Here is a 27,320-nt window from a genome sequence, read left to right on the forward strand (position 1 = left end):
GTCATTGAGCAGATGCTATATATACACACAGTATTTATTGATGTCACAAATGTATTATTTGTACAGTTCTTTGTACAATTCAAAATGTAGTTATTTGTTCCATTTGACTGTGTAAAACCTAGCAGTACTATTTCTCTAAGAGAGGTAGAATAACATTATTATTTTGTCACTGAAATGAAACCATAGATTAGATTTTAAACAAATACATGTCTGTCAATGAACAACCCCATGCCCTGATTAGATAGTGAAAATACACACCAATCTCTTTCAAGTTATTTATTAAATAATAAAAGCTAATTTACCAACATTTTGGAAAATGGATATATAGCATTTTGGAAAGAAACTCTTCAAATGCTTTTTACACTCCTTATTAATACGCACCTGAGCACGTTCTTTTGTTATTTTCTTAACCAGGTGGTTTACCTACCACATACTGTACTCATGTCTCACCTTCCTGTGTCACTGGGATGAATCGCTCTCTCTCTCTCTTTCTCTCTCTCTCATCCCCTGTGGTTTCATGCCACCCACGAAGTGAAAGAGGGCTTCATGATATCATGATGATGAGGGGTCGAAGAGTTCACATCATCCTAGGTCTACTGCTCCCTGGTGAGTGAAGAGAGAGGTCTGGCATAGTCCAGGGAGACTTTCTAACGGGTGGTCCCTGGAGACTTTCTAATGGGTGGTCCCTGGAGACTTTCTAACGGGTGGTCCCTGGAGACTTTCTAACTGGTGGTCCCTGGAGACTTTCTAACGGGTGGTCCCTGGAGACTTTCTAACGGGTGGTCCCTGGAGACTTTCTAACGGGTGGTCCCTGGAGACTTTCCAATGGGTGGTCCCTGGAGACTTTATAATGGGTGGTCCCTGGAGACTTTCTAACGGGTGGTCCCTGGAGACTTTCTAATGGGTGGTCCCTGGAGACTTTCTAACGGGTGGTCCCTGGAGACTTTCTAACGGGTGGTCCCTGGAGACTTTATAACGGGTGGTCCCTGGAGACTTTCTAACGGGTGGTCCCTGGAGAGTTTCTAATGGGTGGTCCCTGGAGACTTTCTAACTGGTGGTCCCTGGAGACTTTCCAATGGGTGGTCCCTGGAGACTTTATAATGGTTGGTCCCTGGAGACTTTCTAACGGGTGGTCCCTGGAGACTTTCTAATGGGTGGTCCCTGGAGACTTTCTAACGGGTGGTCCCTGGAGACTTTCTAATGGGTGGTCCCTGGAGACTTTATAATGGGTGGTCCCTGGAGACTTTATAATGGGTGGTCCCTGGAGACTTTCTAATGGGTGGTCCCTGGAGACTTTATAATGGGTGGTCCCTGGAGACTTTCTAATGGGTGGTCCCTGGAGACTTTCTAATGGGTGGTCCCTGGAGACTTTATAATGGGTGGTCCCTGGAGACTTTCTAACGGGTAGTCCCTGGAGACTTTATAATGGGTGGTCCCTGGAGACTTTCTAACGGGTGGTCCCTGGAGACTTTCTAATGGGTGGTCCCTGGAGACTTTCTAATGGGTGGTCCCTGGAGACTTTCTAATGGGTGGTCCCTGGAGACTTTCTAACGGGTGGTCCCTGTAGACTTTCCAATGGAAAAGGTCAGTTGCTAGCTAATTTTTCCTATTTAGCTAGCTTGCTGATTCTAGCTAATTTGTCCTGGGATATAAACGTAGAGTTGTTATTTTACCTGAAATGCACAAGGTCCTCTAGTCCGACAATTAATCCACACATGAAACGGTCAACCGAATCGTTTCTAGTCATCTCTCCTCCTACCAGGTTTTTTATTCTTTGGACTTTATGCTTTCATAATAAGGTGTATTACCACAACAGTCCGACCGACCTCAGTTCATATTTCAATCACCCACGTGGATATAACCAATGAGGAGATGGTACGAGGATATATGCTTCTATAAACCAATGAGAAGATGGGAGAGGCTGGACTTGCATCGTGTTCAGCTTCACAAATAGAACTGACTTCTATTTTATTGTTTGGCAACGAAGACGCTCGTTGACGCACGCGAGCAGTGTGGGTGCAATGATTGAATAACAGTTAAGTGTAAATGTATTTTGCAACGCACGTGTACGCGACATGAGCGGTGTGGTCAGCATGTTATGGGTGGTTTATGCAGCTCTAGACCGTAGTCCAGGGAGACTTTCGAATGGGTGGTCCCTGGTGAGTTTCTAATGGGTGGTCCCTGGTGAGTTTCTAATGGGTGGTCCCTGGAGACTTTCTAATGGGTGGTCCCTAGATACTTTCTAACGGGTGGTCCCTGGAGACTTTCTAACGGGTGGTCCCTGGAGACTTTCTAACGGGTGGTCCCTGGAGACTTTCTAACGGGTGGTCCCTGGAGACTTTATAACGGGTGGTCCCTGGAGACTTTCTAACGGGTGGTCCCTGGAGACTTTTTTAACGGGTGGTCCCTGGAGACTTTATAACGGGTGGTCCCTGGAGACTTTCTAACGGGTGGTCCCTGGAGAGTTTCTAATGGGTGGTCCCTGGAGACTTTCTAACGGGTGGTCCCTGGAGAGTTTCTAATGGGTGGTCCCTGGAGACTTTCTAACGGGTGGTCCCTGGAGACTTTCTAACGGGTGGTCCCTGGAGACTTTCTAACGGGTGGTCCCTGGAGACTTTCTAACGGGTGGTCCCTGGAGACTTTATAACGGGTGGTCCCTGGAGACTTTATAACGGGTGGTCCCTGGAGACTTTCTAACGGGTGGTCCCTGGAGACTTTCTAATGGGTGGTCCCTGGAGACTTTCTAACGGGTGGTCCCTGGAGACTTTCTAATGGGTGGTCCCTGGAAACTTTCTAACGGGTGGTCCCTGGAGACTTTCTAACGGGTGGTCCCTGGAGACTTTCTAATGGGTGGTCCCTGGAGACTTTCTAATGGGTGGTCCCTGGGGAGTTTCTAATGGGTGGTCCAGGGAGACATTCTTATGGGTGGTTTATGTAGGTAGCCTAGTGGTTAGAGCGTTGGACTTGTAACCGAAAGGTTGCAAGATGAAATCCTCGAGCTGACAAAGTAAAAATCTGTCGTTCTGCCCCTGAACAAGGCAGTTAACCCACTGTTCCTAGGCCGTCATTGAAAATAAGAATTTGTTCTTAACTGGCTTGCCTAGTTAAATAAAGGTAAAAAATCAAATGCAGTTCTAGAACATTTTCCAGGGAGACTTTCTAATGGGTGGTTTGTGCAGCTCTAGAAAGACACACTGCTGTAAGTGAGAGCTGAAGAAGCAGCTTGTCTGACTTCATCTTTATAGAAGTACTGTACATATGCTTTAAGTTTTTCAACCACAGAAAATGTATGGAACATATTTATATGTCTGACTCCCAAACTCAGCTCTGCCTGCTTTTTGGGCCTCAAACGGAACTCTCCCTTCCCATTCAAATGTGTTCAATTTAAAATGTATATTTTTTTACTGAAAATATAAAATATGTACTGAATATGTTGGGGCCTTAAGCAACCATTCACATGTAAACAGTTTCTCCGGCTCAATTGTAGCTGTTCCCATCAAATAACATGGCACACGTTAGCCCTATGCTAACCTCACCAGGTGGCAGTGATTATATCCTGTAACAAATTCTTCATCAGCCTATCAAAGATCTTAGACTTTATATTCACCAACCAATGGCATTACTTAAAATAGGTCAACCTTGGCCATGAGGGATATTTTAAACCTACAAATTCAAAGTTGACTTTTGTTCCGTAACAAAAAAATTGTTGTGTGTGTTAATATTGGATTGATTCACACACATTTGTATGATTTCACAACGATAAAGATGTAGGAGGATTATACAACCTATCCATTTACACTGCTCAAAAAAATAAAGGGAACACTAAAATAACACATCCTAGATCTGAATGAATGAAATATTCTTATTAAATACTTTTTTCTTTACATAGTTGAATGTGCTGACAACAAAATCACACAAAAATGATCAATGGAAATCAAATTTATCAACCCATGGAGGTCTGGATTTGGAGTCACACTCAAACTTAAAGTGGAAAACCACACTACAGGCTGATCCAACTTTGATGTAATGTCCTTAAAACAAGTCAAAATGAGGCTCAGTAGTGTGTGTGGCCTCCACGTGCCTGTATGACCTCCCTACAACGCCTGGGCATGCTCCTGATGAGGTGGCGGATGGTCTCCTGAGGGATCTCCTCCCAGACCTGGACTAAAGCATCTGCCAACTCCTGGACAGTCTGTGGTGCAACGTGGCGTTGGTGGATGGAGCGAGACATGACGTCCCAGATGTGCTCAATTGGATTCAGGTCTGGGGAACGGGCGGGCCAGTCCATAGCATCAATGCCTTCCTCTTGCAGGAACTGCTGACACACTCCAGCCACATGAGGTCTAGCATTGTCTTGCATTAGGAGGAACCCAGGGCCAACCGCACCAGCATATGGTCTCACAAGGGGTCTGAGGATCTCATCTCGGTACCTAATGGCAGTCAGGCTACCTCTGGTGAGCACATGGAGGGCTGTGCGGCCCCCAAAGAAATGCCACCCCACACCATGACTGACCCACCGCCAAATCGGTCATGCTGGAGGATGTTGCAGGCAGCAGAACGTTCTCCATGTCTCCAGACTCTGTCACATGTGCTCAGTGTGAACCTGCTTTTATCTGTGAAGAGCACAGTGCGCCAGTGGCGAATTTGCCAATCTTGGTGTTCTCTGGCAAATGCCAAACGTCCTGCACGGTGTTGGGCTGTAAGCACAACCCCCACCTGTGGACGTCGGGCCCTCATACCACCCTCATGGAGTCTGTTTCTGACCGTTTGAGCAGACACATGCACATTTGTGGCCTGCTGGAGGTCATTTTGCAGGGCTCTGGCAGTGTTCCTCCTGCTCCTTCTTGCACAAAGGCGGAGGTAGCGGTCCTGCTGCTGGGTTGTTGCCCTCCTACGGCCTCCTCCACATCTCCTGATGTACTGGCCTGTCTCCTGGTAGCGCCTCCATGCTCTGGACACTACGCTGACAGACACAGCAAACCTTCTTGCCACAGCTCGCATTGATGTGCCATCCTGGATGAGCTGCACTACTTGAGCCACTTGTGTGGGTTGTAGACTACGTCTCATGCTACCACTAGAGTGAAAGCACCGCCAGCATTCAAAAGTGACCAAAACATCAGCCAGGAAGCATAGGAACTGAGAAGTGGTCTGTGGTCACCACCTGCAGAACCACTCCTTAATTGGGGGTGTCTTGCTAATTGCCTATAATTTCCACCTTTTGTCTATTCCATTTGCACAACAGCATGTGAAATTTATTGTCAATCAGTGTTGATTCCTAAGTGGACAGTTTGGTTTCACATAAGTGTGATTGACTTGGAGTTACATTGTGTTGTTTAAGTGTTCCCTTAATTTTTTTGAGCAGTGTATATTCGTACCTCAAATTTATTTTTTGTAGAAGACGCTCGTGGTCTTGTCAAATAGCTGTAAATTTGTTTTACTGCTTTCACTTTATTTCTTTAGCTGTGTAAATTGACTGGATATAGTCACTGCTATATTAAGCAACATTGAGCTAATGAATTATGGGCTAATATGCATACACTTCTAACTTAGGCTACACATCTCTGAGCCTGTCTGTCTTCATTGTGTAACGCCTGTCCTCGGAAGGAGTGGACCAAAGCGCAGCGTGAAAAGTGTTCATTATTATTTATTTATCAAAAAACAAAGAAATAGAAAACATAGAAATAAAGAAACTAGAATGCCCACCCTAGTCACACCCTGGCCTAACCAAAATATAGAATAAAAGCCTCTCTATGGCCAGGGCGTGACAATACCCCCCCAAAAGGTGCAGACTCCGGCCGCAAAACCTGACTCTAAAGGGGAGGGTCCGGGTGGGCATCCCTTCACGGCGGCGGCTCCGGGACGTAGACCCCCCTCCGACCGCAGATCCCTCCGCTTTGGTGGCGGCCCTGGTGCATGGACTTTCACTGGAGGAACCGGGCCGCAGATCATCGCCGGAGGAACCGCACCACCGATCATCCATGGCCCAGAGCCTGCAGTGATGATCCATGACACGAAGCCTGCAGTGACGATTCAGGGAAAGGAGCCTCCAGCGACGGTCCCCTGTCCGGAGCCTCCAGCGACGGCCCCCTGTCGGGAGCCTCCGGACAGGGGGCCACCCCTCATAGCCTGGTTCCTCTCTAGGTTTCTTCCTAGGTTTTGGCCTTTCTAGGGAGTTTTTCCTAGCCACCGTGCTTCTACACCTGCGTTGCTTGCTGTTTGGGGTTTTAGGCTGGGTTTCTGTACAGCACTTTGAGATATTAGCTGATGTACGAAGGGCTATATAAATACATTTTATTTGATTTTATTTGATTGGTTGAATCAACGTTGTTTCCATGTAATTTCAATGAAATGATGTTGAACCAACGTGGAATAGACTTTAAAATGACATCTGTGCCCAGTGGGTATTACTGGCATGCTAATGTACCCTTTCTGGACCTTCTAAACTGTCCAGAATACACCCAAACTGATCCAAATGGTTACATAACCAGGCATAGGATGTAGGGAGTTATTTCGGCATAAAACAAGAAAGGACGTTTGCGGTGTGTGGGTAAACTCACTGGAAAGCCAAGCCAGTAAAAAAGCCCTATTACAACGTATGTTGTGATAATTGCGTTGTTTGTTCTATAACCCATACGCCACCATGATATACAATAAGGCTGTGACAACAAAAAGTCCAGTCACACATTGGCGAAATAAATTTAACAACGCATATGGTTGTTTCATCAGAAAACCGGAGAGCAACATCTGTCCGGTGAAGTCCACAAAGCAAATATTGCATTTAACAAACAGTTATATGACCTGCAGCATGGTCAAGCAAGTTAATGTTTTCGACAGTTTACTAAACAACTACTGACTTAGATCCACGGAGTAACTTCAAGTCAGCACAAAGACAACAGGAGCCCTGCCTCCGCTATTCCAGCACTGTATCAACTTAAACATTTAAACATCATCAAATCATCAAGGCTATATAGCCTATGCTTAGTTTAATATACTGAAAACAAACTTAAAAGATACCTAAAACAATTTAGTCCAATCAATGTGGCTAAATATCATGTGGCTGTCCATGGTACTGATTTCTGTCTGAGTGTGTGTGTCTGTGTTGTGCGTGCAATAATAAATTAAAAAAATGTTTACTCACCCTACTTGTTGGCAAGTTGAACACCAATGCCATTCTCCTCTCTTTCATGTTGACAAAACGGTCTGTGGCTCTGTCAATACGCTTTTATTTTTTGTTTTCATAGGCTACCTAGCTAAAATGCTTGCAAATTGATTCAGCCACTTGCAAATTGACAGAAAATTATGAAAACACAGAGAGACGAAAGATAAATTATTTTATGATTTTTTTTATTTTATTTGTCACATATCTGTGGAAGCCTGGCTTCCCTTGGCAGCCATGAATACATGCCACTGATGGTTATTCAAATTATCCTACATCACTACAGGTTACAGCCTGTAGACACATATTGTGTACTCATTTGATAACAATAAAACAATTCCTTTTTGCACTGTGTTATTGTAGGCGGCCTAATCAACAGTGGAGCTTTGCGTGTCTGGGACTGCAGAGTAGCCTGGAGGAACTGCAAAGAGTAGCCTGGAGGAACTGCAAAGAGTAGCCTGGAGGAACTGCAAAGAGCAGCCTGGAGGAACTGCAAAGAGTAGCCTGGAGGAACTGCAAAGAGTAGCCTGGAGGAACTGCAAAGAGTAGCCTGGAGGAACTGCAAAGAGTAGCCTGGAGGGACTGCAAAGAGTAGCCTGGAGGAACTGCAAAGAGTAGCCTGGAGGAACTGCAAAGAGTAGCCTGGAGGAACTGCAAAGAGTAGCCTGGAGGAACTGCAAAGAGCAGCCTGGAGGAACTGCAAAGAGTAGCCTGGAGGGACTGCAGAGTAGCCTGGAGGAACTGCAAAGAGTAGCCTGGAGGAACTGCAAAGAGCAGCCTGGAGGAACTGCAAAGAGCAGCCTAGAGGAACTGCAAAGAGTAGCCTGGAGGAACTGCAAAGAGTAGCCTGGAGGGACTGCAAAGAGTAGCCTGGAGGAACTGCAAAGAGTAGCCTGGAGGAACTGCAAAGAGTAGCCTGGAGGAACTGCAAAGAGTAGCCTGGAGGAACTGCAAAGAGCAGCCTGGAGGAACTGCAAAGAGTAGCCTGGAGGGACTGCAGAGTAGCCTGGAGGAACTGCAAAGAGTAGCCTGGAGGAACTGCAAAGAGTAGCCTGGAGGAACTGCAAAGAGCAGCCTAGAGGAACTGCAAAGAGTAGCCTGGAGGGACTGCAAAGAGTAGCCTGGAGGAACTGCAAAGAGTAGCCTGGAGGGACTGCAAAGAGTAGCCTGGAGGAACTGCAAAGAGTAGCCTGGAGGGACTGCAAAGAGTAGCCTGGAGGAACTGCAAAGAGCAGTCTGGAGGAACTGCAAAGAGTAGCCTGGAGGGACTCTAAAGAGTAGCCTGGAGGGACTGCAAAGAGTAGCCTGGAGGAACTGCAAAGAGTAGCCTGGAGGGACTGCAAAGAGTAGCCTGGAGGGACTGCAAAGAGTAGCCTGGAGGAACTGCAAAGAGTAGCCTGGAGGAACTGCAAAGAGTAGCCTGGAGGAACTGCAAAGAGTAGCCTGGAGGGACTGCAAAGAGTAGCCTGGAGGAACTGCAAAGAGTAGCCTGGAGGAACTGCAAAGAGTAGCCTGGAGGAACTGCAAAGAGTAGCCTGGAGGAACTGCAAAGAGCAGTCTGGAGGAACTGCAAAGAGTAGCCTGGAGGGACTGCAAAGAGCAGTCTGGAGGAACTGCAAAGAGTAGCCTGGAGGGACTGCAAAGAGTAGCCTGGAGGGACTGCAAAGAGTAGCCTGGAGGGACTGCAAAGAGTAGCCTGGAGGAACTGCAAAGAGTAGCCTGGAGGGACTGCAAAGAGTAGCCTGGAGGAACTGCAAAGAGTAGCCTGGAGGAACTGCAAAGAGTAGCCTGGAGGAACTGCAAAGAGTAGCCTGGAGGGACTGCAAAGAGTAGCCTGGAGGAACTGCAAAGAGTAGCCTGGAGGGACTGCAAAGAGCAGCCTAGAGGAACGCACAGACATACCATTTAATTTTTTTCTTGCACTTTGACAGTTATATATTTATAGGCCTAATATCTAGCTATGCACCCAATTACCCAAGTCATAGACTGTTTTCTCTGCTACCGCATGGCAAGCGGTACCGGAGCGTCAAGTCTAGGTCCAAAAGGCTCCTTAACAGCTTCTACCCCCAAGCTATAAGACTGCTGACCAATTAATCAAATGGCCACACGAACTATTTGCATTTTTACTCAGCTGCTACTCGCTGTTTATTATCTATGTATAGTCACTTTACCCCTATCTACATGTACAAAATACCTTGAAAAACCTGTAACCCTGCACATTGACTCAGAACCATTTTATTTTTTACTTTAGTTTATTTAGTAAGTATTTCACGGTAAGGTGTTGTATTCGGGCGCATGTGACAAATACAATTTGATTTGATTTGGGGTGATCATTTATTTTTCATTTAAGTATTTTTTGCAGTTGTTACTATGACAATGAATACACCCTGAAACACTGACTGGTCTTCTGTTAGCACCTTATTAATCGGCCTACGGCGTGCTATCTAAACTTGTACTAATCATGGCCAAATTACTTGTCATGGGGCCTTGACTTCCAGGGGTCCCGCATTGATTTTGTTCGTGATTCTTACTCAGGTTTCATAATAACATGTAGATATATATATGTAGAATTGCATGAAATGTGCTTTTTAAACTGCAAAAAATATTCCCCACCCCATGGCAAAATGTGTAGAATTGCAGTGAATTAGCTGTATAATTGCAAAAAAAGAAAGTTCTGTTAAGCAAACGTATTTGTGACCGACCAGCTTGATTCAGTCTTATGTAGCAACATTTTAAATTGTGTTTTTTACACTGGATAAAAGTAGGGACTCTGCTTTGAAAGTTGATAAACTTGTAAACTCACTGTTGAGAAAAAGGCCCTTCAATGGTTTGTTACCTACTGGAGAGCTCTTTGTCTACACCCATTCAGCATTGTTCACACCCTTTTAACCTCTACTTCATCACCATCCCTGATCCGGGAGCATCCTCATCAGTAAAAAAGCTGACTAGCATAGCCTAGCATAGCGCCACAAGTAAATACTAGCATATAAATATCATGAAATCACAAGTCCAATACAGCAAATGAAAGATACATATCTTGTGAATCCAGCCATCATTTCCGATTTTTAAAATGTTTTACAGCGAAAACACAATATGTATTTCTATTAGCTAACCACAATAGCAAAAGACTCAACCGCATATTTTCACAATATTTTTACCGCATAGGTAGCTATCACAAAACCGACCAAATAGAGATATAATTAGTCACTTACCAAGAAACAACTTCATCAGATGACAGTCTTATAACATGTTATACAATAAATCTATGTTTTGTTCGAAAATGTGCATATTTGAGGTATAAATCATAGTTTTACATTGCAGCTACAATCACAAATAGCACCGAAGCAGCAAGAATAATTACAGAGAGCAACGTGAAATACCTAAATACTCATCATAAAACATTTATGAAAAATACATGGTGTACCACAAATGAAAGATAAACATCTTGTGAATCCAGACAATATTTCAGATTTTTAAAGTGTTTTACAGCGAAAACACAATATAGCATTATATTAGCTTACCACAATAGCCAAACACACAACCGCATTCATTCACCGCAAGGTAGCGATCGCAAAAAAACAGCAAAAGATATAAAATTAATCACTAACCTTGACCAACTTCATCAGATGACAGTCCTATAACATCAGGTTATACAATACACTTATGTTTTGTTCGAAAATGTGCATATTTTGAGCTGCAACCCGTGGTTAAACATTGTGAATATGTAGCATCGATTCACCAGAATCTCCGGAGAAATTTTGGACAGTCACCTAATCTAATCAAAGAACTCATCATAAACTTTACAAAAAAATACATGTTGGACAGCAAATGAAAGATGCACTAGTTTTAATGCAATCGCCGTGTTAGATTTTTAAAAATAACTTTACCATAACAAACAGCTTACGTTATAGCGAGACAGCGCCCGCAAAAAGGAAGGAAAATACGACTAAACATTTTCCACAGAAATACGAAATAACATCATAAATGGTTCTTACTTTTGCTGAGCTTCCATCAGAATCTTGTACAAGGAGTCCTTTGTCCAGAATAAATCGTTGTTTGGTTTTAGAATGTCCTCTTCTCCTGTCGAATTAGCAACCTTAGCTAGCCAAGTGGCGCGAAGATGTCCATCTTCACCTAACGCAGAGAACGGAAAACTCCAAAACTCCCGATAAACGCTGAATAATCTGATAAAACTATATTGAAAAAACATACTTTACGATGATATTATCACATGTATCAAATAAAATCAAAGCCGGAGATATTAGCCGTCTATACCGAACGCTTTTCAGAAGCCAATGCTGATGTCCTTCCCGCGCCTTGGTAGACAAAGGAAATAGTGGTCACGTCATTCCAAGAGCTCTTGTTCGACCTCAGATCAAGCTAGACACCCCATTCCACCTCCCACTGCCTGTTGACATCTAGTGGAAGGCGTATGAAGTGCATGTATATCCATAGATTTCAAGCAAATGAAGAGGAAGGCCCTGGAACAGAGCCTCGATTTCTGATTTTTGCTGCAAAATGAGTTCTGTTTTACTCACAGATATAATTCAAACGGTTTTAGAAACTTGAGTGTTTTCTATCCAATAGTAATAATAATATGCATATTGTACGATCTAGAATAGAGTACGAGGCAGTTTAATTTGGGCACGATTTTTTACAAAGTGAAAACAGCGCCCCCATATTGACAAGAAGTTGCTTTAGCTCCACCCATCTCTTTAAGGATTCACATTTGAGGCTATGTACTATACAACCAAAGATTTCAAGACTAAAAGCTGGTTTATACTATGGGTGTGTTCGTAAATTTAATCTGGAGTGCCAGAGTGTGCTCTGGGCGTTTGTAAACACAGAGCGTTGTTAGTTTGGCCTTTCATAAATTCAGAGCGCTTCGCTCTCGAAACGTTCAGAGCGCACACTGGACGCTCTGGATGAAAAGTACGGTTGATCCAAGCGTTCGGACTTTACAACTGCAGTCAAGCACCCAAGCTAACTGACTAACGTTGGCTAACTACTTCCAGACATAGATGAGCGAACAGCTCACTCTGACCATTTTACTCACCCTAGCAGAGCTGGTTAGGCTGTTTTATGTTATCCGGAGCATTGGTGACTGCAACTGTAATGCTGGCAACAATTAACAATTAATTATGCTTTTTTGCCAACGTTTACTGACACCGGCCATATTCAACAAGTGTTGAGCGTTTGTAAATTCATCAGTTATTCTGCTCTCTGGCACACTCAGACGAGAGTGCTCTGAAATCGGTGTAGATTTACCAGCTACGTCTATCAACAGTTGAATCCTACAGAACGAAGAACCATATATGTAACAATTTTTCAATTTTAAGATAATCAGTTAATTTTATAATTAATATTTTTTTATTTCAAAAAATACTTCTTTTTTTTTGTCGTTTTAATTTTTAGAATGTGGAAGAACAGTATATCTCCAGGGATGATTTCAGTTTGTGGAAGAACAGTATATGTGACATTTTGCATGACTTTTGTAAGATGTCCTTTTTTAACACCTGATATGATGTTTTAAGTACTTTCAAGTACAGATGCCCTTCATGTAAATAACTTAACTGCAATATGTAGTTAATTCATTTGTATGGAGGTTCATTTAAAGGTGGTCTATCAACTTCAGCACTGATTACTTTTCTTAAAAGTTGAGTCATGAAATCTTAGTCTCATTTAAAATGAAGCCCTCAATGTGAACATACATAGAATAACTACACAAATAGAATACAATTAAATTAATTCAATCAAAACAAGCACAACTTGTACATATCAAATATGGATCAATGTGATGTGCCAATATGCATGTCCATTATGCAGGTCCCTACGGTCAATATTACAAAACGTTCATAAAACCATTCACTTTGCGTTTAACACTATGATCAGCAATTAAGTTTTGAATTGCATTAAACCCATGCTAAAGGCAAGAAATGTCCTTCTGTACTGAGGTGACAGCAGTAAATAAGTATTAACTGCTTAGAGTTAATGCTAAATGTGGTGACAGAGAGACGTACTGTATATTGTAATGAATAAAAAAAGGGAATCAAGATCAAATGAATACTCACATACTGTATGTGATGACTTATTTGTTTTTAATTAATTCAGATTAAAAAAATGTTCAAATGATCACACACAAAATAATTCTCAACAGAACACATTGTACATAATATTTTCTACACTAGGACCAACATCTTAAAATTAAATTAATTGAATATATTGTGCTGGTTCAAATCCTACACAAATTGATTCACATAGAAAACACCTACTATACATTTAATTTCCTACAATAGGGGTGACATGTCGTCTGAAATGTATTCAGATTCAACATAATATACAGGTTCAGGGGATCATAAACTCACAGAAAAAACAGTTAATTATGTAGCTTGGTTTAACAACAAATTATTCACTCTACAGTGATTTATAAAAAGAGCGTGCAGCAGCTGGCAAGTAGTTGAGCATGGTCATCAGATCTTGGTACTTGTTTTTTTTGATGGGCAGAGGACTCTCATATGCTCTAGGGTAGTGGCTTGCAAAATAGGGAGGTTGAGGTGTTGCTCCTTGTTTTGGTTTGGAGATCAGCCACGATTTCCATCCCTCAAATAGACCATAGAGACGAGCATCGACATAAATAAATATTCTATTGAAATTGGTACTTGCATAATGGAGTCTTTTCTTTAGACATGTAGCTAGCTAGCTAAACAATGAACCATAATCCCAACCCATAACGTTACTACCCTGCATGAATCTGCAGGTAGCTAACCAACAAGGTTCAATGTTAGCTAGCTAACATTAAGCTATAACTAGCAATGCAAATGGCTCTGAGACACGACTAATATTACTACACAGACATACACATAACTTTAGCTAGCTAGCTAACAGTACACTTTAACTTGAAATGAAAAAGACTTTCTGACAAAATTAGAAACGTGTAATATCTGAAAATGTAGCTAGCTAGACTCTCTTACATGGATGGACGCTTCTCCCTCTCTGCCACGGATGCCATGGTTCCTTTAGGTGTTTTATATAACAGCCTTCTGTGTGTTCTCTTTTCGACTACGTCTGCATATTTGCAATCAAACACCAGAATCTCCTTAGATATCATACTCTAATTCCACTGATTTCAAAACTCGGTCCTCCAGAAAGTGGAGAGCAACACGTACGCTGTTCTACTACGTGATGTCTTCCCAAAAAAATGCGTTAGAAAGGATTGCCTACACATACAGTACTGACCAGCTCATATTATATACAGAAGTGTTTCATCTCTTGGCATGTCCAGCCCACTCATTATCTCAGCCATTAATGGCTAGCAGGAAGGTTGCTTACCTTTTCCATGGCTAAACCAACTAGCCCTCGTAATTAAACAATTTTATTCTTATTTACAGATGACATTTATTTTGAATAAAAAAAATGTAATGTTTAAATGGCCTAGTTTCCTGAAACGAGTCATATTTGTTTACCTTTTGTTAAAACACTTTTTCTGCTAACAGATCCCTCTGTACGTATTCAATTATAGTTTTCAATGTGAGCTAATGTGATCTGGGCCCACACTACTGTCCCTCTACCCCAGAGGAAAAAGTGAAGAGAAGTCTGCACTCAGGCTAATTCTTCAGGCTGTTATTCCTTTTGAGAGGATAACTGTTTGTTTTCATCTGTTTGTGTGTTTGTCTGTTCTCCCACTGGGCAGAAACTGGTTGAATCAGCGTTGCTTCCACTTAATTTCAATGACAAAAAATGTAAATGTGATAACATTGAATAAATGTGGAAAACTGATTGGATTTGCAAAAAGTCATTAACTTATGGGAAATTCATATTTTTTTTCACCCAACTTTTAACCTAAATCCAATGAAAAGGTGAAATGCTTTGTTGATTTCACATTGAATTCACATTAGTTGACAACTCAACCAAATGTAAATCGAAACTATAAGTTGAACTGACGTCTGTGCCCAGAGGGCTGTTTGTGTGTTTCTCAGTTTGTGAATGGGTTCAGGAGCACACCACTGACTCACAGTTGTAATTAAGGCAGGGCGCTGAGATGGATGAGCAGGGGCTATGTGGATGATGTCAATGTGTACAAGCCCCAAAGCACACGGGTCATGACGTGGTTTAGTCATATAAGAGGCAGTCTACCAGATGAAACTGTTCGAGGAAATTAGTTGAACAAGTAGGTCGGCTCTCATTAGGACTATTTGTTACGTTACAGCAGTCATCGGAGGAAAAAAGGTTGAATTATTTTCTCCCTTGGTAAAAGCACATACATTATTTGTTTTCAAGTCCTCTAATGTATTTAGTGGACAAATTAATTAATGAAGTACTCAGAATTGAGCAATGTATTATTTATGTTTTAGTTGTAATGACGGGGCGGTGAGTCGGAAGCAGGTGAAACGTTTTAATAAAACAACAAAACGAAGAACGCGACACTAACATAAGGCAGCACACAAGAACAATACCAACTGGTGAGTGAACCAGGGAGAGTGACAAAGGGGAGGAAATGATGACGGTAATGGAGACCAGGTGTGAATCATAATGATTCACAGGTGCGCGTAATAATGAGTGCCAGGTGTGCGTAATGATGTGTGAGGCGTCCCAGGAACGGTCGTTAGTACTCTGGCAACATCGTACGCCGGAGGGGAGGAGCAGGAGCAGACGTGACAGTACCTCCCCCCCCTCCCCCCCCCACCTCTGATGTGCGGCTGCACAGCCACAGGACAAATCCGTCCAGGACGACAACCCCGAGGACGAGGAGCGGGTCGAGGTGCGGTCCGGGCTACGAAGGTGGAAATTACGGATGATGTTGGGGTCCTAAACCGGAACCCAACGCCACCATACCCCTCCTAGGCCACAAGATACTAGAGCCGACCACCCCGACGTCGGGAGTCCAGTCGGGATCTGATAGCGTACGCCGGGCTCCAGGGGGGGTGGAGGTGTGTCGTGGGGGACAGCATCAGCTAGGGGACCAGTAACCACCGGCCTGAGAAGGGAGACATGAAAAGAGGGTAAGATACGGTAGTGACTGGGTAATTGTAACCTGTATGTGACCTCCGGAGAACCTTGAACGGCCCCACAAACCGGGGGTTCAGTTTCTTGCAGGGCAGGCGGAGTGGGAGGTTCCTGGTAAAGAGCCAGATGCTATCCCCAGGATGGAACACAGGGGTCTCATTGCGGTGACGGTCTGCCTGCTCCTTCTGACAATGGACAGCGCGCTAGAGTCTCACACCTAACACACACTGGAAGGGGGTCAACCCAGTGAAGGAGTGACGTAGAAAGTTTTGGGAATACTCTGCCCAAGGAAGGAAATGTGCCCACTCACCCTGCCGGTCCTGACAGTGACTCCTCAGGAACCTCCCCAGCTCCTGATTCATCCTCTCCACCTGCCCGTTAGACTGAGGCCGATACCTCGATGTGAGGCTAATCGTGACCCCGAACTTCTCCAAGAAGGCCCTCCATACTCGGGATGTGAATTGGGAGCCACGGTCCCGAGACGAGGTCCTCAGGAAGGCCATAATGCCGGAAGACCTGCTGGAAGAGTGCCTCAGTGACCTGGAGAGCAGTGGGAAGAACAGGAAGAGGGATTAATCAACATGACTTGGAGAATCTATCCACCAGAAGGGGGAAGATCAGTAACAATGTCATTGGATATATGGACTAAGGTCGCTGAGGCACGGGAAGAGGCAGCAGGTTCCCTGCTGGAGCATTCTGGGGGGACTTGGTTTGAGCACACACGGAACAGGAGTTGACATACCACGTAACATCTTGCACCACGGTGTGTCACCAGTATTTCTCAGTGATGGTGCAAGAAATACCTGGATGTCCAGCGACGACAGCTGTGTGTGCCCAGGTCAGCAGCCGATCCCTTATTCCTGTGGGAACGTAGATGTGCACGGGAGGACATTTCCAGGGTGCGGGCTCCCTCTCTAGAGCCTGTTGGATGTCCACATCTATGTCCAAAACCACTGGACCCACGACTCGGGAGGATGGTATTATGGGTGCCCTCTGGACAGGTGGATCTTGATACAGGACAGGGCATCAGCCTTGATGTTCTTAGAACTTGGGCGATAGGTCAGCGTGAAGTCCAACTTGGTGAAGAAGAGGGCAAACCTGGCTTGGCGCGAATTCAGTCTCCTCGCTGTCCGTATATACTCAAGGTTCCGATGGTCTGAGTGGACGACGAATGGTTCCTTGGCACCCTCAAACCAGTGTCTCCACTCCTCTAATGTCAACTTCACTGTCAAGAGCTCCCGATCGCCGACATCGTAGTTCCTCTCTGAGTGGGACAGTTTCTTGGGGAAGAAAGCACAAGGATACAATTTTAGTGGGTCCCCCTGTCTTTGTGACAAAACTTCCCCCACTTCCACCTCCGATGCATCGACCTCAACCACAAAAGGTAGCGTGGGATCTGGGTGTTTTAGCAATAGGGCGGAGGTAAAACGCCCCATGAGGAAACGAAAGGCCTCGTCGGCTGCTGGAGCCGAAACCAACCTACGAGGCCCACCCTTGAGGAGGGAGGTGAGAGGGGCCGATATAGATCCTGATATTCCTCCGGGATGTTGGGCTGGAGGGCAACCACAGGACTCTCAACCGACGTGGAGCCACAGGGGACAGGAAAGCAGGTCTTCCGGCATTCAGGTGACCAGTCGGTGATTCTCATCCTCGACCATGAGATGGTAGTGTTATGGCGCTGAAGACAATGTCGGCCGAGGATGATCTTGTGAACTGGTGCACTGGTGCACTGGTGACGAAGATCCTGATGATTGGGCCCATTGGTGAGGGTGAGTGGTTGGGTGATGTGTGTGATGGTTCCGGATCCTAGAGGCCGACAGTCGAGACCTTGAACCGGAAAAGGAGAGGAGAGTGGGTAGGTAGTAATATTGGGAGAGGAGGCAAGGGTCTGTTCCATAAAGTTCCCCGCTTCCCGGAATCCACTAAAGCTATAGACACAGGACATGAGGGACGGTCACTCTAAAAAGAGTCTAACAGGTAGAGCAGTAGATGGAATACTCACTCCTGGTCCGGGGGATGTAAGATCACGTGACCTCCCCTCTGCTCTAGTGGATCCCGGATTCTGAAGTAACGGACACCGCTGGCGGTTATGCCCTCCCTCGCCACAGTACAGACAGAGCCCAAGCTGCATCCATCTGCATCGTTCTGCCGCGGGAAGGCGTGTGAACCCTACCTCCATGGGTTCAGGCTCTGATCCCGAACACTCGCTGAAGGAGGAAGAGAATCGATGTAGATGCCGACGCTCCCGGAGGAGGTTATCCAGATGGATGGCCATCGCAATCAAATCAAATGTATTTATATAGCCCTTCTTACATCAGCTGATATCTCGAAGTGCTGTACAGAAACCTTGCCTAAAACCCCCAAAACAGCAAGCAATGCAGGTGTAGAAGCACGGTGGCTAGGAAAAACTCCCTAGAAAGGCCAAAACCTAGGAAGAAACCTAGAGAGGAACCAGGCTATGGGGGGTGGCCAGTCCTCTTCTGGCTGTGCCGGGTGGAAATTATAACAGAACATGGCCAAGATGTTCAAATGTTCATAAATGACCAGCATGGTCAAATAATAATAATCACAGTAGTTGTCGAGGGTGCAACAAGTCAGCACCTCAGGAGTAAATGTCAGTTGGCTTGTCATAGCCGATCATTGAGAGTATCTCTACCACTCCTGCAGTCTCTAGAGAGTTGAAAACAGCAGGTCTGGGACAAGGAGCACGTCCGGTGAACAGGTCAGGGTTCCATAGCCGCCGGCAGAATAGTTGAAACTGGAGCAGCAGCACGGCCAGGTGGACTGGGGACAGCAAGGAGTCATCAGGCCAGGTTGTCCTGAGGCATTGTCCTAGGGCTCAGGTCCTCCGAGAGAGAGAAATAAAGAAAGAAAGAAAGAGAGAATTAGAGAGAGCATACTTAAATTCACACAGGACACCGGATAAGATAGGAGAAGTACTCCAGATATAACAGACTGACCCTAGCCCCCCGACACATAAACTACTGCAGCATAAATACTGGAGGCTGAGACAGGAGAGGTCACTAGTGCGCGATGAGACATGGATATCCCTACCGGCCAAACCCTCCCTAACCCGGACGACGCTGGGCCAATTGTGTGTCGCCCCATGGACCTCCCGGTCGCGGCCGGCTGCAACAGAGCCTGGGCTCGAACCCAGAGTCTCTGGTGGCACAGCTAGCACTGCGATGCAGAGCCTTAGACCACTGCGCCACCCGGGAGGCCTTTACTTCTTTCAGCTAGGGGGCAGAATTTTTATGTTTGGAAAAATAACGTTCCCAAGGTAAACTGACTATTTCTCAGAAATAGAATATGCATATAATTGACAGATTTGGATAGAAAACTCTAAAGTTTCCAAAACTGTCAAAATATTGTCTGTGAGTATAACAGAACTGATTTTGCAGGCGAAAACCTGAGGAAATCCAACCCAGAAGTGCCTTTTATTTGGAAAAATCCCTGTTCCGTTGGTTCCGTTGCCTGCCCCTCCTCCATTTAAAGGGGTATCAACCAGATTCCTTTTCCAATGGCTTCCTCAGGCTGTGACCAGGCTTTAGACATAGTTTCAAGCTTTTATTTTGATAAATGCGCAAGATTCTTCAAAACGCGTCAGGTGTCCTTTGATTAGTTCCTGCGCGCGAGAGATGTAGCTCGACATTTTCTTTCTCTGTAGTATTGAATAGGTTACCGTCCGGTTGAAATATCATCGATTATGTATGTTAAAAACAACCTGAGGATTGATTATAAAAAACGTTTGACATGTTTCTACGAACATTACGGATACTTTCTGGAATTTTCGTCTGCTTTTCAGGACTGGAACGAGGCTGTGGTTTTCTGAACATAACGCGCAAACCAAATGGCGGTTTTTGGTTATAAAACTAATATTTATCGATCAAAAATAACATTTATTGTGTAACTGGGAGTCTCGTGAGTGCAAACATCCAAAGATTATCAAAGGTAAGCGATTAATTTGATTGCTTTTCTGACTTTCGTGACCATGCTAATTTGGGGCTAGCTGTTCTAGCATTGATTGATACACTCACAAACGCTTGGATTGCTTTCGCTGTAAAGCATATTTTCAAAATCTGATACGATAGGTGGATTAAAAACAAGCTAAACTGTGTTTTGGTATATGTCACTTGTGATTCCATGATTATAAATATTTTTAGTATTATTTTTGAATTTGGCGCACTGCAATTCAGCGGTTGTTTAGGAAAATTATCCCGTAATCGGGATCTGTGTGCCAAGAAGTTAAACACTTGTATCTTTCAACAATGTTTATGATGAGTATTTCTGTAATTTGATGTGGCTCTCTGCATTTTCACCGGATGTTTGTTTGAGACAATGATTACTGTACATAACGCGTCAACTTCAACTGAGGTTTTTGAACATAAAGATTAACATTATCAAACAAAACACACATTTATTGTATAACATGAAGTCCTGTGAGTGCCATCTGATGAAGATCATCAAAGGTTAGTGATTAAATCATTATTTCTGACTTTTGTGAGCCCTCTCCTTGGCTGGAAAATGGCTGTATGGCTTTCTGTGACTAGGCGCTGACCTAACATAATCGCATGGTGTGCTTTCATCATAAAGTATTTTTGAAATCGGACACTGTGGCTGGATTTACAACAAGATTATCTTTAAAATTGTGTAAAATACTTGTATGTTTGTGGAATTTTAATTATGAGATTTCTGTTGTTTGAATTTGGCGTCCTGCACTTTCACTGGCTGTTGTCAAATTGATCCCGTTAACGGGATCTCAGCCGTAAGAAGTTTTAATAAAAAAATCTAAGCTGTTTTGACTCAGAAAAGGTTTGTGACCACTGATCTAGTCAATATGCTGAACCTGTCAAAAGAAACATCTAGTCAATATGTTGAACCTGTCAAGAGAAACATCGATTAAATGTGTTGAACCTGTCAAGAGAAACATTGAGTCAATATGTTCAACCTGTCAGGAGCAACATGTTAAACCTGTCAAACACAATACATTTCTCAAGTTGTCCTGTTCATATGAAAGGATTCCAAAATGCAGATTCCAAAAACCACTTACACTCCTCCTCCTCCTTACACTCCTCCTCCTCCTCCTCCTCCTCGTCCTCATACTCCTCCACTCATCCTCCTTCTCCTCCTCCTCCTCTTCCTTATACTCCTCCTCTTCCTTATACTCCTCCTCCTCCTTATACTCATCATACTCCTCCACTTCTCCTCCTCACTGTACTCCTCCTCCAACTCCTCCTCCTCTTTTTCCTCCTCCTCCTCCACTTTTCTTCCTCCTCCTCCTTCTACTCCTCCTCCTATTTATTATGGATCCCCATTAGCCAAGGCAGCAGCTACTGTTCCTGGGATCCAGCAAAATTAAGGCAGTTTATACAATTTTAAAAACATTACAATACATTCAGACTGTGTGCCCTCAGGCCCCTACTCCACCACTACCACATATATACCGTACAAAATACATGTGTACGTGTGTGTATAGTGTTTATGCTATCATGTCGTTGTGTGTGTATGCGCCTATGAATGAAGGCATCCCGCTAGCTGGACAACTTCCGGTGAAACTGGAGGGCGGGCAATTCAAATAAATAATCATAAACATTATGGATATTAAACATTTATGTACATACAGTGTCTTATATCGGTTGAAATCTTAAATTCTTGTTAATCTAACTGCACTGTCGATTTACAGTAGCCATTACAGCTAAAGCATGCCATGCGATTGTTTGAGGACGGCACCCCACATCAAAATGTTTTTCCACCGGCACAGGTTGCATAAATTCACAAATAGCGATTAAATATTCACTTACTTTTTGAAAATCTTCCTCTGATTTGTCATCCAAAGGGTCCCAGCTATAACATGTAGTGTCGTTCTGTTAGATAAAATCTTTCTTTATATCCCAAAAAGTCAGTTTAGTTGGCGCCATCGATTTGAGTATTCCACTCGTTCAACATGCAGAGAAAGGAATCCAAAAATCTACCGCAAAAATGTGTTTAAACAAGTCAAAATACGTTTCTATTGACTCCTCAGATACCCTAAAATGTAATCAAACTATAATATTTCATACGGAAAGAAGTATGTTCAATAGGAAAATGATATTAGCAGGTACATCTTGTCTTCATCGTGCGCGCATACACCAATTTCCAATAGTGTGTCCCAGTACTAAAACTCTTATTCTTACTCGTTTTGGAAGAAACAAGCCTGAAACATTGAAAAACAAACCCTGACACCCTGTGGAATTGCATACTGGGTGCTAGATTTAATTATTTCCCAAAACCTTTCAATTTTTTAGAAATTCTGGTTGGTTTTTCTTTGGATTTTCTCCTACCATATCTATTGTGTTCTAGTCTCCTACATTATTTTAACATTTCTACCAACTTCAAAGTGTCTTCTTTCCAATGATACCAATTATATGCATATCCTGGGCCTGAGCAACAGACAGTTTACTTTGGGCATGTCAGTCAGGCGGAAATTGAGAAAAAAGGACCCTAGCTTTTAAGAAAAATGTGTGGTGTTCACATGAAAGGATTCCAAATGCGGATTCCAAAAACCACTTACACTCCTCCTTCTACTCCTCCTCCTCCTTTTAGTTCTCCTCCTCCTTCTACTCTTCCTCATACTCCCCATCTTCCTTCTACTCCTCCTCCTCACACTCCTCCTCCTCATCTTCCTCCTCCTCTTTTTACTCCTCCTCCTTCTACTCCTCCTCCTTCTACTCCTCCTCCTTCTACTCCCCCTCCTCCTCCTCCTCCTCCTCCTCCTCCTCCTCCTCCTTCTACTCCTCATACTCCCCCTCTTCCTTCTACTCCTCCTTCTCATACTCCTCCTCCTTCTACTCCTCCTTCTCCTTCTACTCCTCATACTCCCCCTCTTCCTTCTACTCCTCCTTCTCATACTCCTCCTCCTTCTACTCCTCCTCCTTCTACTCCTCCTCCTTCTACTCCACCTCCTTCTACTCCACCTCCTTCTACTCCACCTCCTTCTACTCCACCTCCTCTTTTTACTCTTCCTCCTACTCCTCCTCATACTCCCCCTCCTCCTTTCACTCCTCCTCCTCATACTCCCCCTCTTCCCCCTCCTCCTCCTTTTACTCATCCTCCACCTCCTCCTCCTCCTTTTACTCCTCATACTCCTCCTTCTACTCCTCCTTATACTCCTTCTTCTACTCCTCCTTCTCCTCATCCTTCTCCTCATCCTCCTCCTCCTACACCTCCTAGCAGTGTGTTTTCCGTCCATATCTATCCATGATTAGTCAAGTAACACCCCTACAACTTCTCATGTCATCTCTCCCATGCACCTTCCACTCCAACCCCAACAGGCCCCAACACTGATTAAACTATCCTCTCCGGCCCAAGGGGGTCATTGAATAGAATACAACTTCCTGTAGTTAGGGTCAGTGATTTACCAGACGGCTTCTTTATGCTCACCAGCCCCCCTGTGATTTTGGCATTTGTACGCCTCACTTCCTCCCATTGGGGAGATCAGAGAATATACAAGGGGAGGTTCCTCCCAGGACCTACTCAAATACCTCAAGGCTCTATTGTAGCCCCACTCCCATTGTGGGCTGAGTAGGAGTAATGGATAGGAACGTCGTTGCCATAAAACTCTCCACATGTTTTAGAACCAACAGTGCCTTTCTGGGCTGGGCGTCACCCCTAATTACGATGCTATTGAGACCCCTTGCCTGTAATTAGGCATCAGTTCTCATCCACAGGGAGCTGAAAGAGCAACAAGATCTCACAATCTCATGTCAGAATCAGATGTTGATCCATGTTACTCAAATGTCAAATTTAGAAATACAACTTTCTATGGCTGGATTTTAACATGCAACCTTTGGCACCAGAGGGAGAAGCTTACACCCATCCACAATGTTCTAGCAAAACCAAAACCTACTTGAAGATAATAGCGCTCACTGTTACCCCTAGTGGCGTTTTTCCACGCCATCTCCCGACGTCCTCAGACATGGAAGGATGTCAAATACTGACTTGTATAATAAATTGAAAATAGTTCTGGCTGTACAACCGATTGGCAAATGTACTGCAAATTGAGAAATCATGTGACTAAACTGAATTAAAAGAAGAAACTACACTTTGAAACAAAGATAAATTATATAAAAGAATGATAGTAAAAAGCTTTGGAGCACCTTAAACAAAATTGTGGGCAAAAAGGCAAACTCAGCTCCATAATTCATTGAATCAGATTGCTCATTCATCACAAAACCCACTGACATTGACAACTGCTTTAATGATTATTTTCATTGGCAAGATTAGCAAACTTAGGCATGACATGCCAGCAACAAATGCTGACACTACACATCCAAGTATATCTGACCAAAGTATGAAAGACAAGCATTGTCATTTTGAATTCCGTAAAGTAAGTGTGCAAGAGGTGAAAAAATGACTCTTGTCTATTGAAAAATGACTAGCCACCGGGGTCCGACAACTTGGATGGAAAATTACTGAGGATAATAGTGGATGATATTGCCACATCTTCAATTTAAGCCTACTAGAAAGTGTGTGCCCTCAGGCCTGGAGGGAAGCACAAGGTATTACCTTACCTAAGAATAGTAAAGCCCCCTTTACTGGCTCAAAGAGACAACAATCAGCAAACCCTTTACAAACGTTGAAAAAAATTGTGTTTCACAAGATACAATGCTATTTTACAGTAAACAAATTGACAACATACTTTCAGCACACTTATAGGGAAGGACATTCAACAAGCACAGCACTTAACTGAACTTAATGACTTTTGCCCCATAGCACTCACCTCTGTCATCATGAAGTGCATTGAGAGACTAGTCAAGGATCATATCACCTCTACCTAACCTGCCACCCTAGACCCACTTCAATTTGCTTACCGCCCCAATAGATCCACAGATGATGCAATCGTCATCACTCTGCACACTGCCCTATCCCATCTGGACAAGAAGAATAACTACTGTATGTAAAAATGCTGTTTATTGACTACAGCTCAGCATTCAACACCATAGCACCCTCCAAGCTGATCATCAAGCTCAACATTAAGCTCGAGGCCCTGGGTCTGAACCCTGCCCTGTGCAACTGGGTCCTGGACTTCCTGATGGGCCGCCCTCAGGTGGTGAAGGTAGGAAACATCACCTCCACTCCACTGATCCTCAACACCGGGGCCCCACAAGGGTGTGTGCTCAACCCCTCCTGTACTCCCTGTTCACCACACCGGGGCCCCAGAAGGGTGTGTGCTCAACCCCTCCTGTACTCCCTGTTCACCACACCGGGGCCCCAGAAGGGTGTGTGCTCAACCCCTCCTGTACTCCCTGTTCACCACACCGGGGCCCCAGAAGGGTGTGTGCTCAACCCCTCCTGTACTCCCTGTTCACCCATGACTGCGTGGCCATGCACGCCTCCAACTCAATCATCAAGTTTGCAGATGACACAACAGTAGTAGGCTTGATTACCAATGATGACGAGACAGCCTACAGGGCGGGGGTGAGGGCTCTGGGAGTGTGGTGCCTGGAAAACAACCTCTCACTTAACATCAAACAAAACAAATGAAACTATCGTGGACTTCAGGAAACAACAGAGGGTGCACCCCCCTATCTACATCGACAGGACTGCAGTGGAGAAGGTGGAAAGCTTCAAGTTCCTTGGCTTACACATCACTGACAAACTGAAATGGACCACCCACACAGACAGTGTGGTGAAGAAGGCGAACAGAGCTTCTTCAACCTCAGGAGGCTAAAGAAATGTGGATTGTCACCTAAAACCCTCACAAACATTTACAGATGCAAAATTGAATGCATCCTGTCGGGTTCTACCACCGCCTGGTACAGAAAATAAACCACCCGCAACCGCAAGTATCTCTAAAGGGTGGTGAGGTCTGCCCAACGCATTACCGGGGGCAAACTACCAGCCATCCAGGACAACTACAGCACCCAATGTCATGGGAAGACCAAAAATATCATCAAGGACATCAACCACCCGAGCAACTGCCTGTTCACCCAGCTATCATAAAGAAGGTGAGGTCAGTACAGGTGCATCAAAGTTGGGACCGAGAGACTGAAAAACAGATTCTATCTCAAGGCCATCAGACTGTTAAACAGCCATCACTAGCACATTAGAGGCTGCTACCTATAGGCATAGAAATCTCTGGCCACTTTAAGGAATGGAACACTAGTCACTTTTGGAACTATAGGGGGTGCTGTTCCGCATTAGCATATTTTGGTCTCCAAATTAAACTGCCTCGTGCTAAATTCTTGATCGTACAATATGCATATTATTGTTATTATTGGATAGAAAACACTTTCTAGTTTCTATAGCCGTTGGAATTTTGTCTCTGAGTGGTACAGAACTATATCTACAGCACTTTTCATGACAGGGGTCAGATTTCAGAAATTTTTACCCCTGATCTGGAGTCTGTTTTTAAGGTGACAGTGAATGCTATGAAGAAACCGACACTGCCTACGTCTTCCTCTGGGTGTCTGTACGTCATCACGTTTTGAATGGAATCGATTGCACAATCACAGCCACTATAAAAGAACAAAACGTAGAGGTACCTCCCTTTCTCGTCGCGCGCCTGAAGCGTGAAGGACATCGGACTTGCCTCATTCCAAATCGTTGTTTAGCCAGCAATATTTCTCTGGTCATGTTTTTACTCGTTATAGTTGTTAAAAACATCATAATGTAGTTAATTTGAACCGTTTTATAGCAATTTATATCCGTTTAGTGCGATTCTGAGGAATTTCTTTGTCGTGCACTTTCTAGCTTTGGGAACGTTTCGGGGTCTCGGTCGTTGTTAGTGGACATTTCGAAGGACAGAGGACATCTATCGACCAAAAGAAGATTACAACATAGAAAGGATACATTGCCCAAGAATCTGATGGAAGAACAGCTCAAAGTAAGCAATATTTAATATGATAAATCGTTGTTCTGTCGAAATATTTTAAACGCATATTTCGCCATTTTGTTTGTTATCGCGTCACTTGGCGAACCCTGTATTGAAAAGTAAGGATAATTTTAAAAATGTAAGTCAGCGGTTGCATTAAGAACTAATTTGTCTTTCGATTCCTGTCAACCCTGTATTTTTTAGTCAAGTATATGATTAGCTTTCGATTAAACTAGATCACTCTGAAAGCTGACGTCCCTCATTTTGAGGCTTGAGTTGTGACTATTTCCATTGTATAACCACGGTTTT

The 27,320-nt window shown here is 44.1% G+C and overlaps 1 protein-coding gene across 1 annotated transcript; it reads left to right on the plus strand.

Moving 5' to 3' along the window:
- Positions 1–17,846: 17,846 nt before the first annotated feature.
- Positions 17,847–23,368, plus strand: LOC139540511 (uncharacterized). Its single transcript, XM_071344397.1, has 3 exons — positions 17,847–17,928; positions 17,970–18,010; positions 22,742–23,368. The coding sequence occupies exons 1-3, from the start codon at positions 17,847–17,849 to the stop codon at positions 23,366–23,368; spliced, it is 750 nt and encodes a 249-aa protein (XP_071200498.1).
- Positions 23,369–27,320: the final 3,952 nt, after the last annotated feature.

The sequence above is a fragment of the Salvelinus alpinus genome, chromosome 15 (genome assembly GCF_045679555.1).
Source record: "Salvelinus alpinus chromosome 15, SLU_Salpinus.1, whole genome shotgun sequence".
In the NCBI taxonomy this organism is placed as follows: domain Eukaryota; kingdom Metazoa; phylum Chordata; class Actinopteri; order Salmoniformes; family Salmonidae; genus Salvelinus; species Salvelinus alpinus.

Bases quoted from the DNA above. Each gene is read 5' to 3' on its own strand.
- LOC139540511 (XM_071344397.1), top strand. From the start codon at position 17,847: ATGTCGGCCGAGGATGATCTTGTGAACTGGTGCACTGGTGCACTGGTG. The intron at 17,929-17,969 runs GTGAGTGGTTGG...TCCGGATCCTAG, and splicing joins GATTGGGCCCATTGGTGAGG to AGGCCGACAGTCGAGACCTT. The intron at 18,011-22,741 runs GTGGGTAGGTAG...TCCTCCTTTTAG, and splicing joins AACCGGAAAAGGAGAGGAGA to TTCTCCTCCTCCTTCTACTC.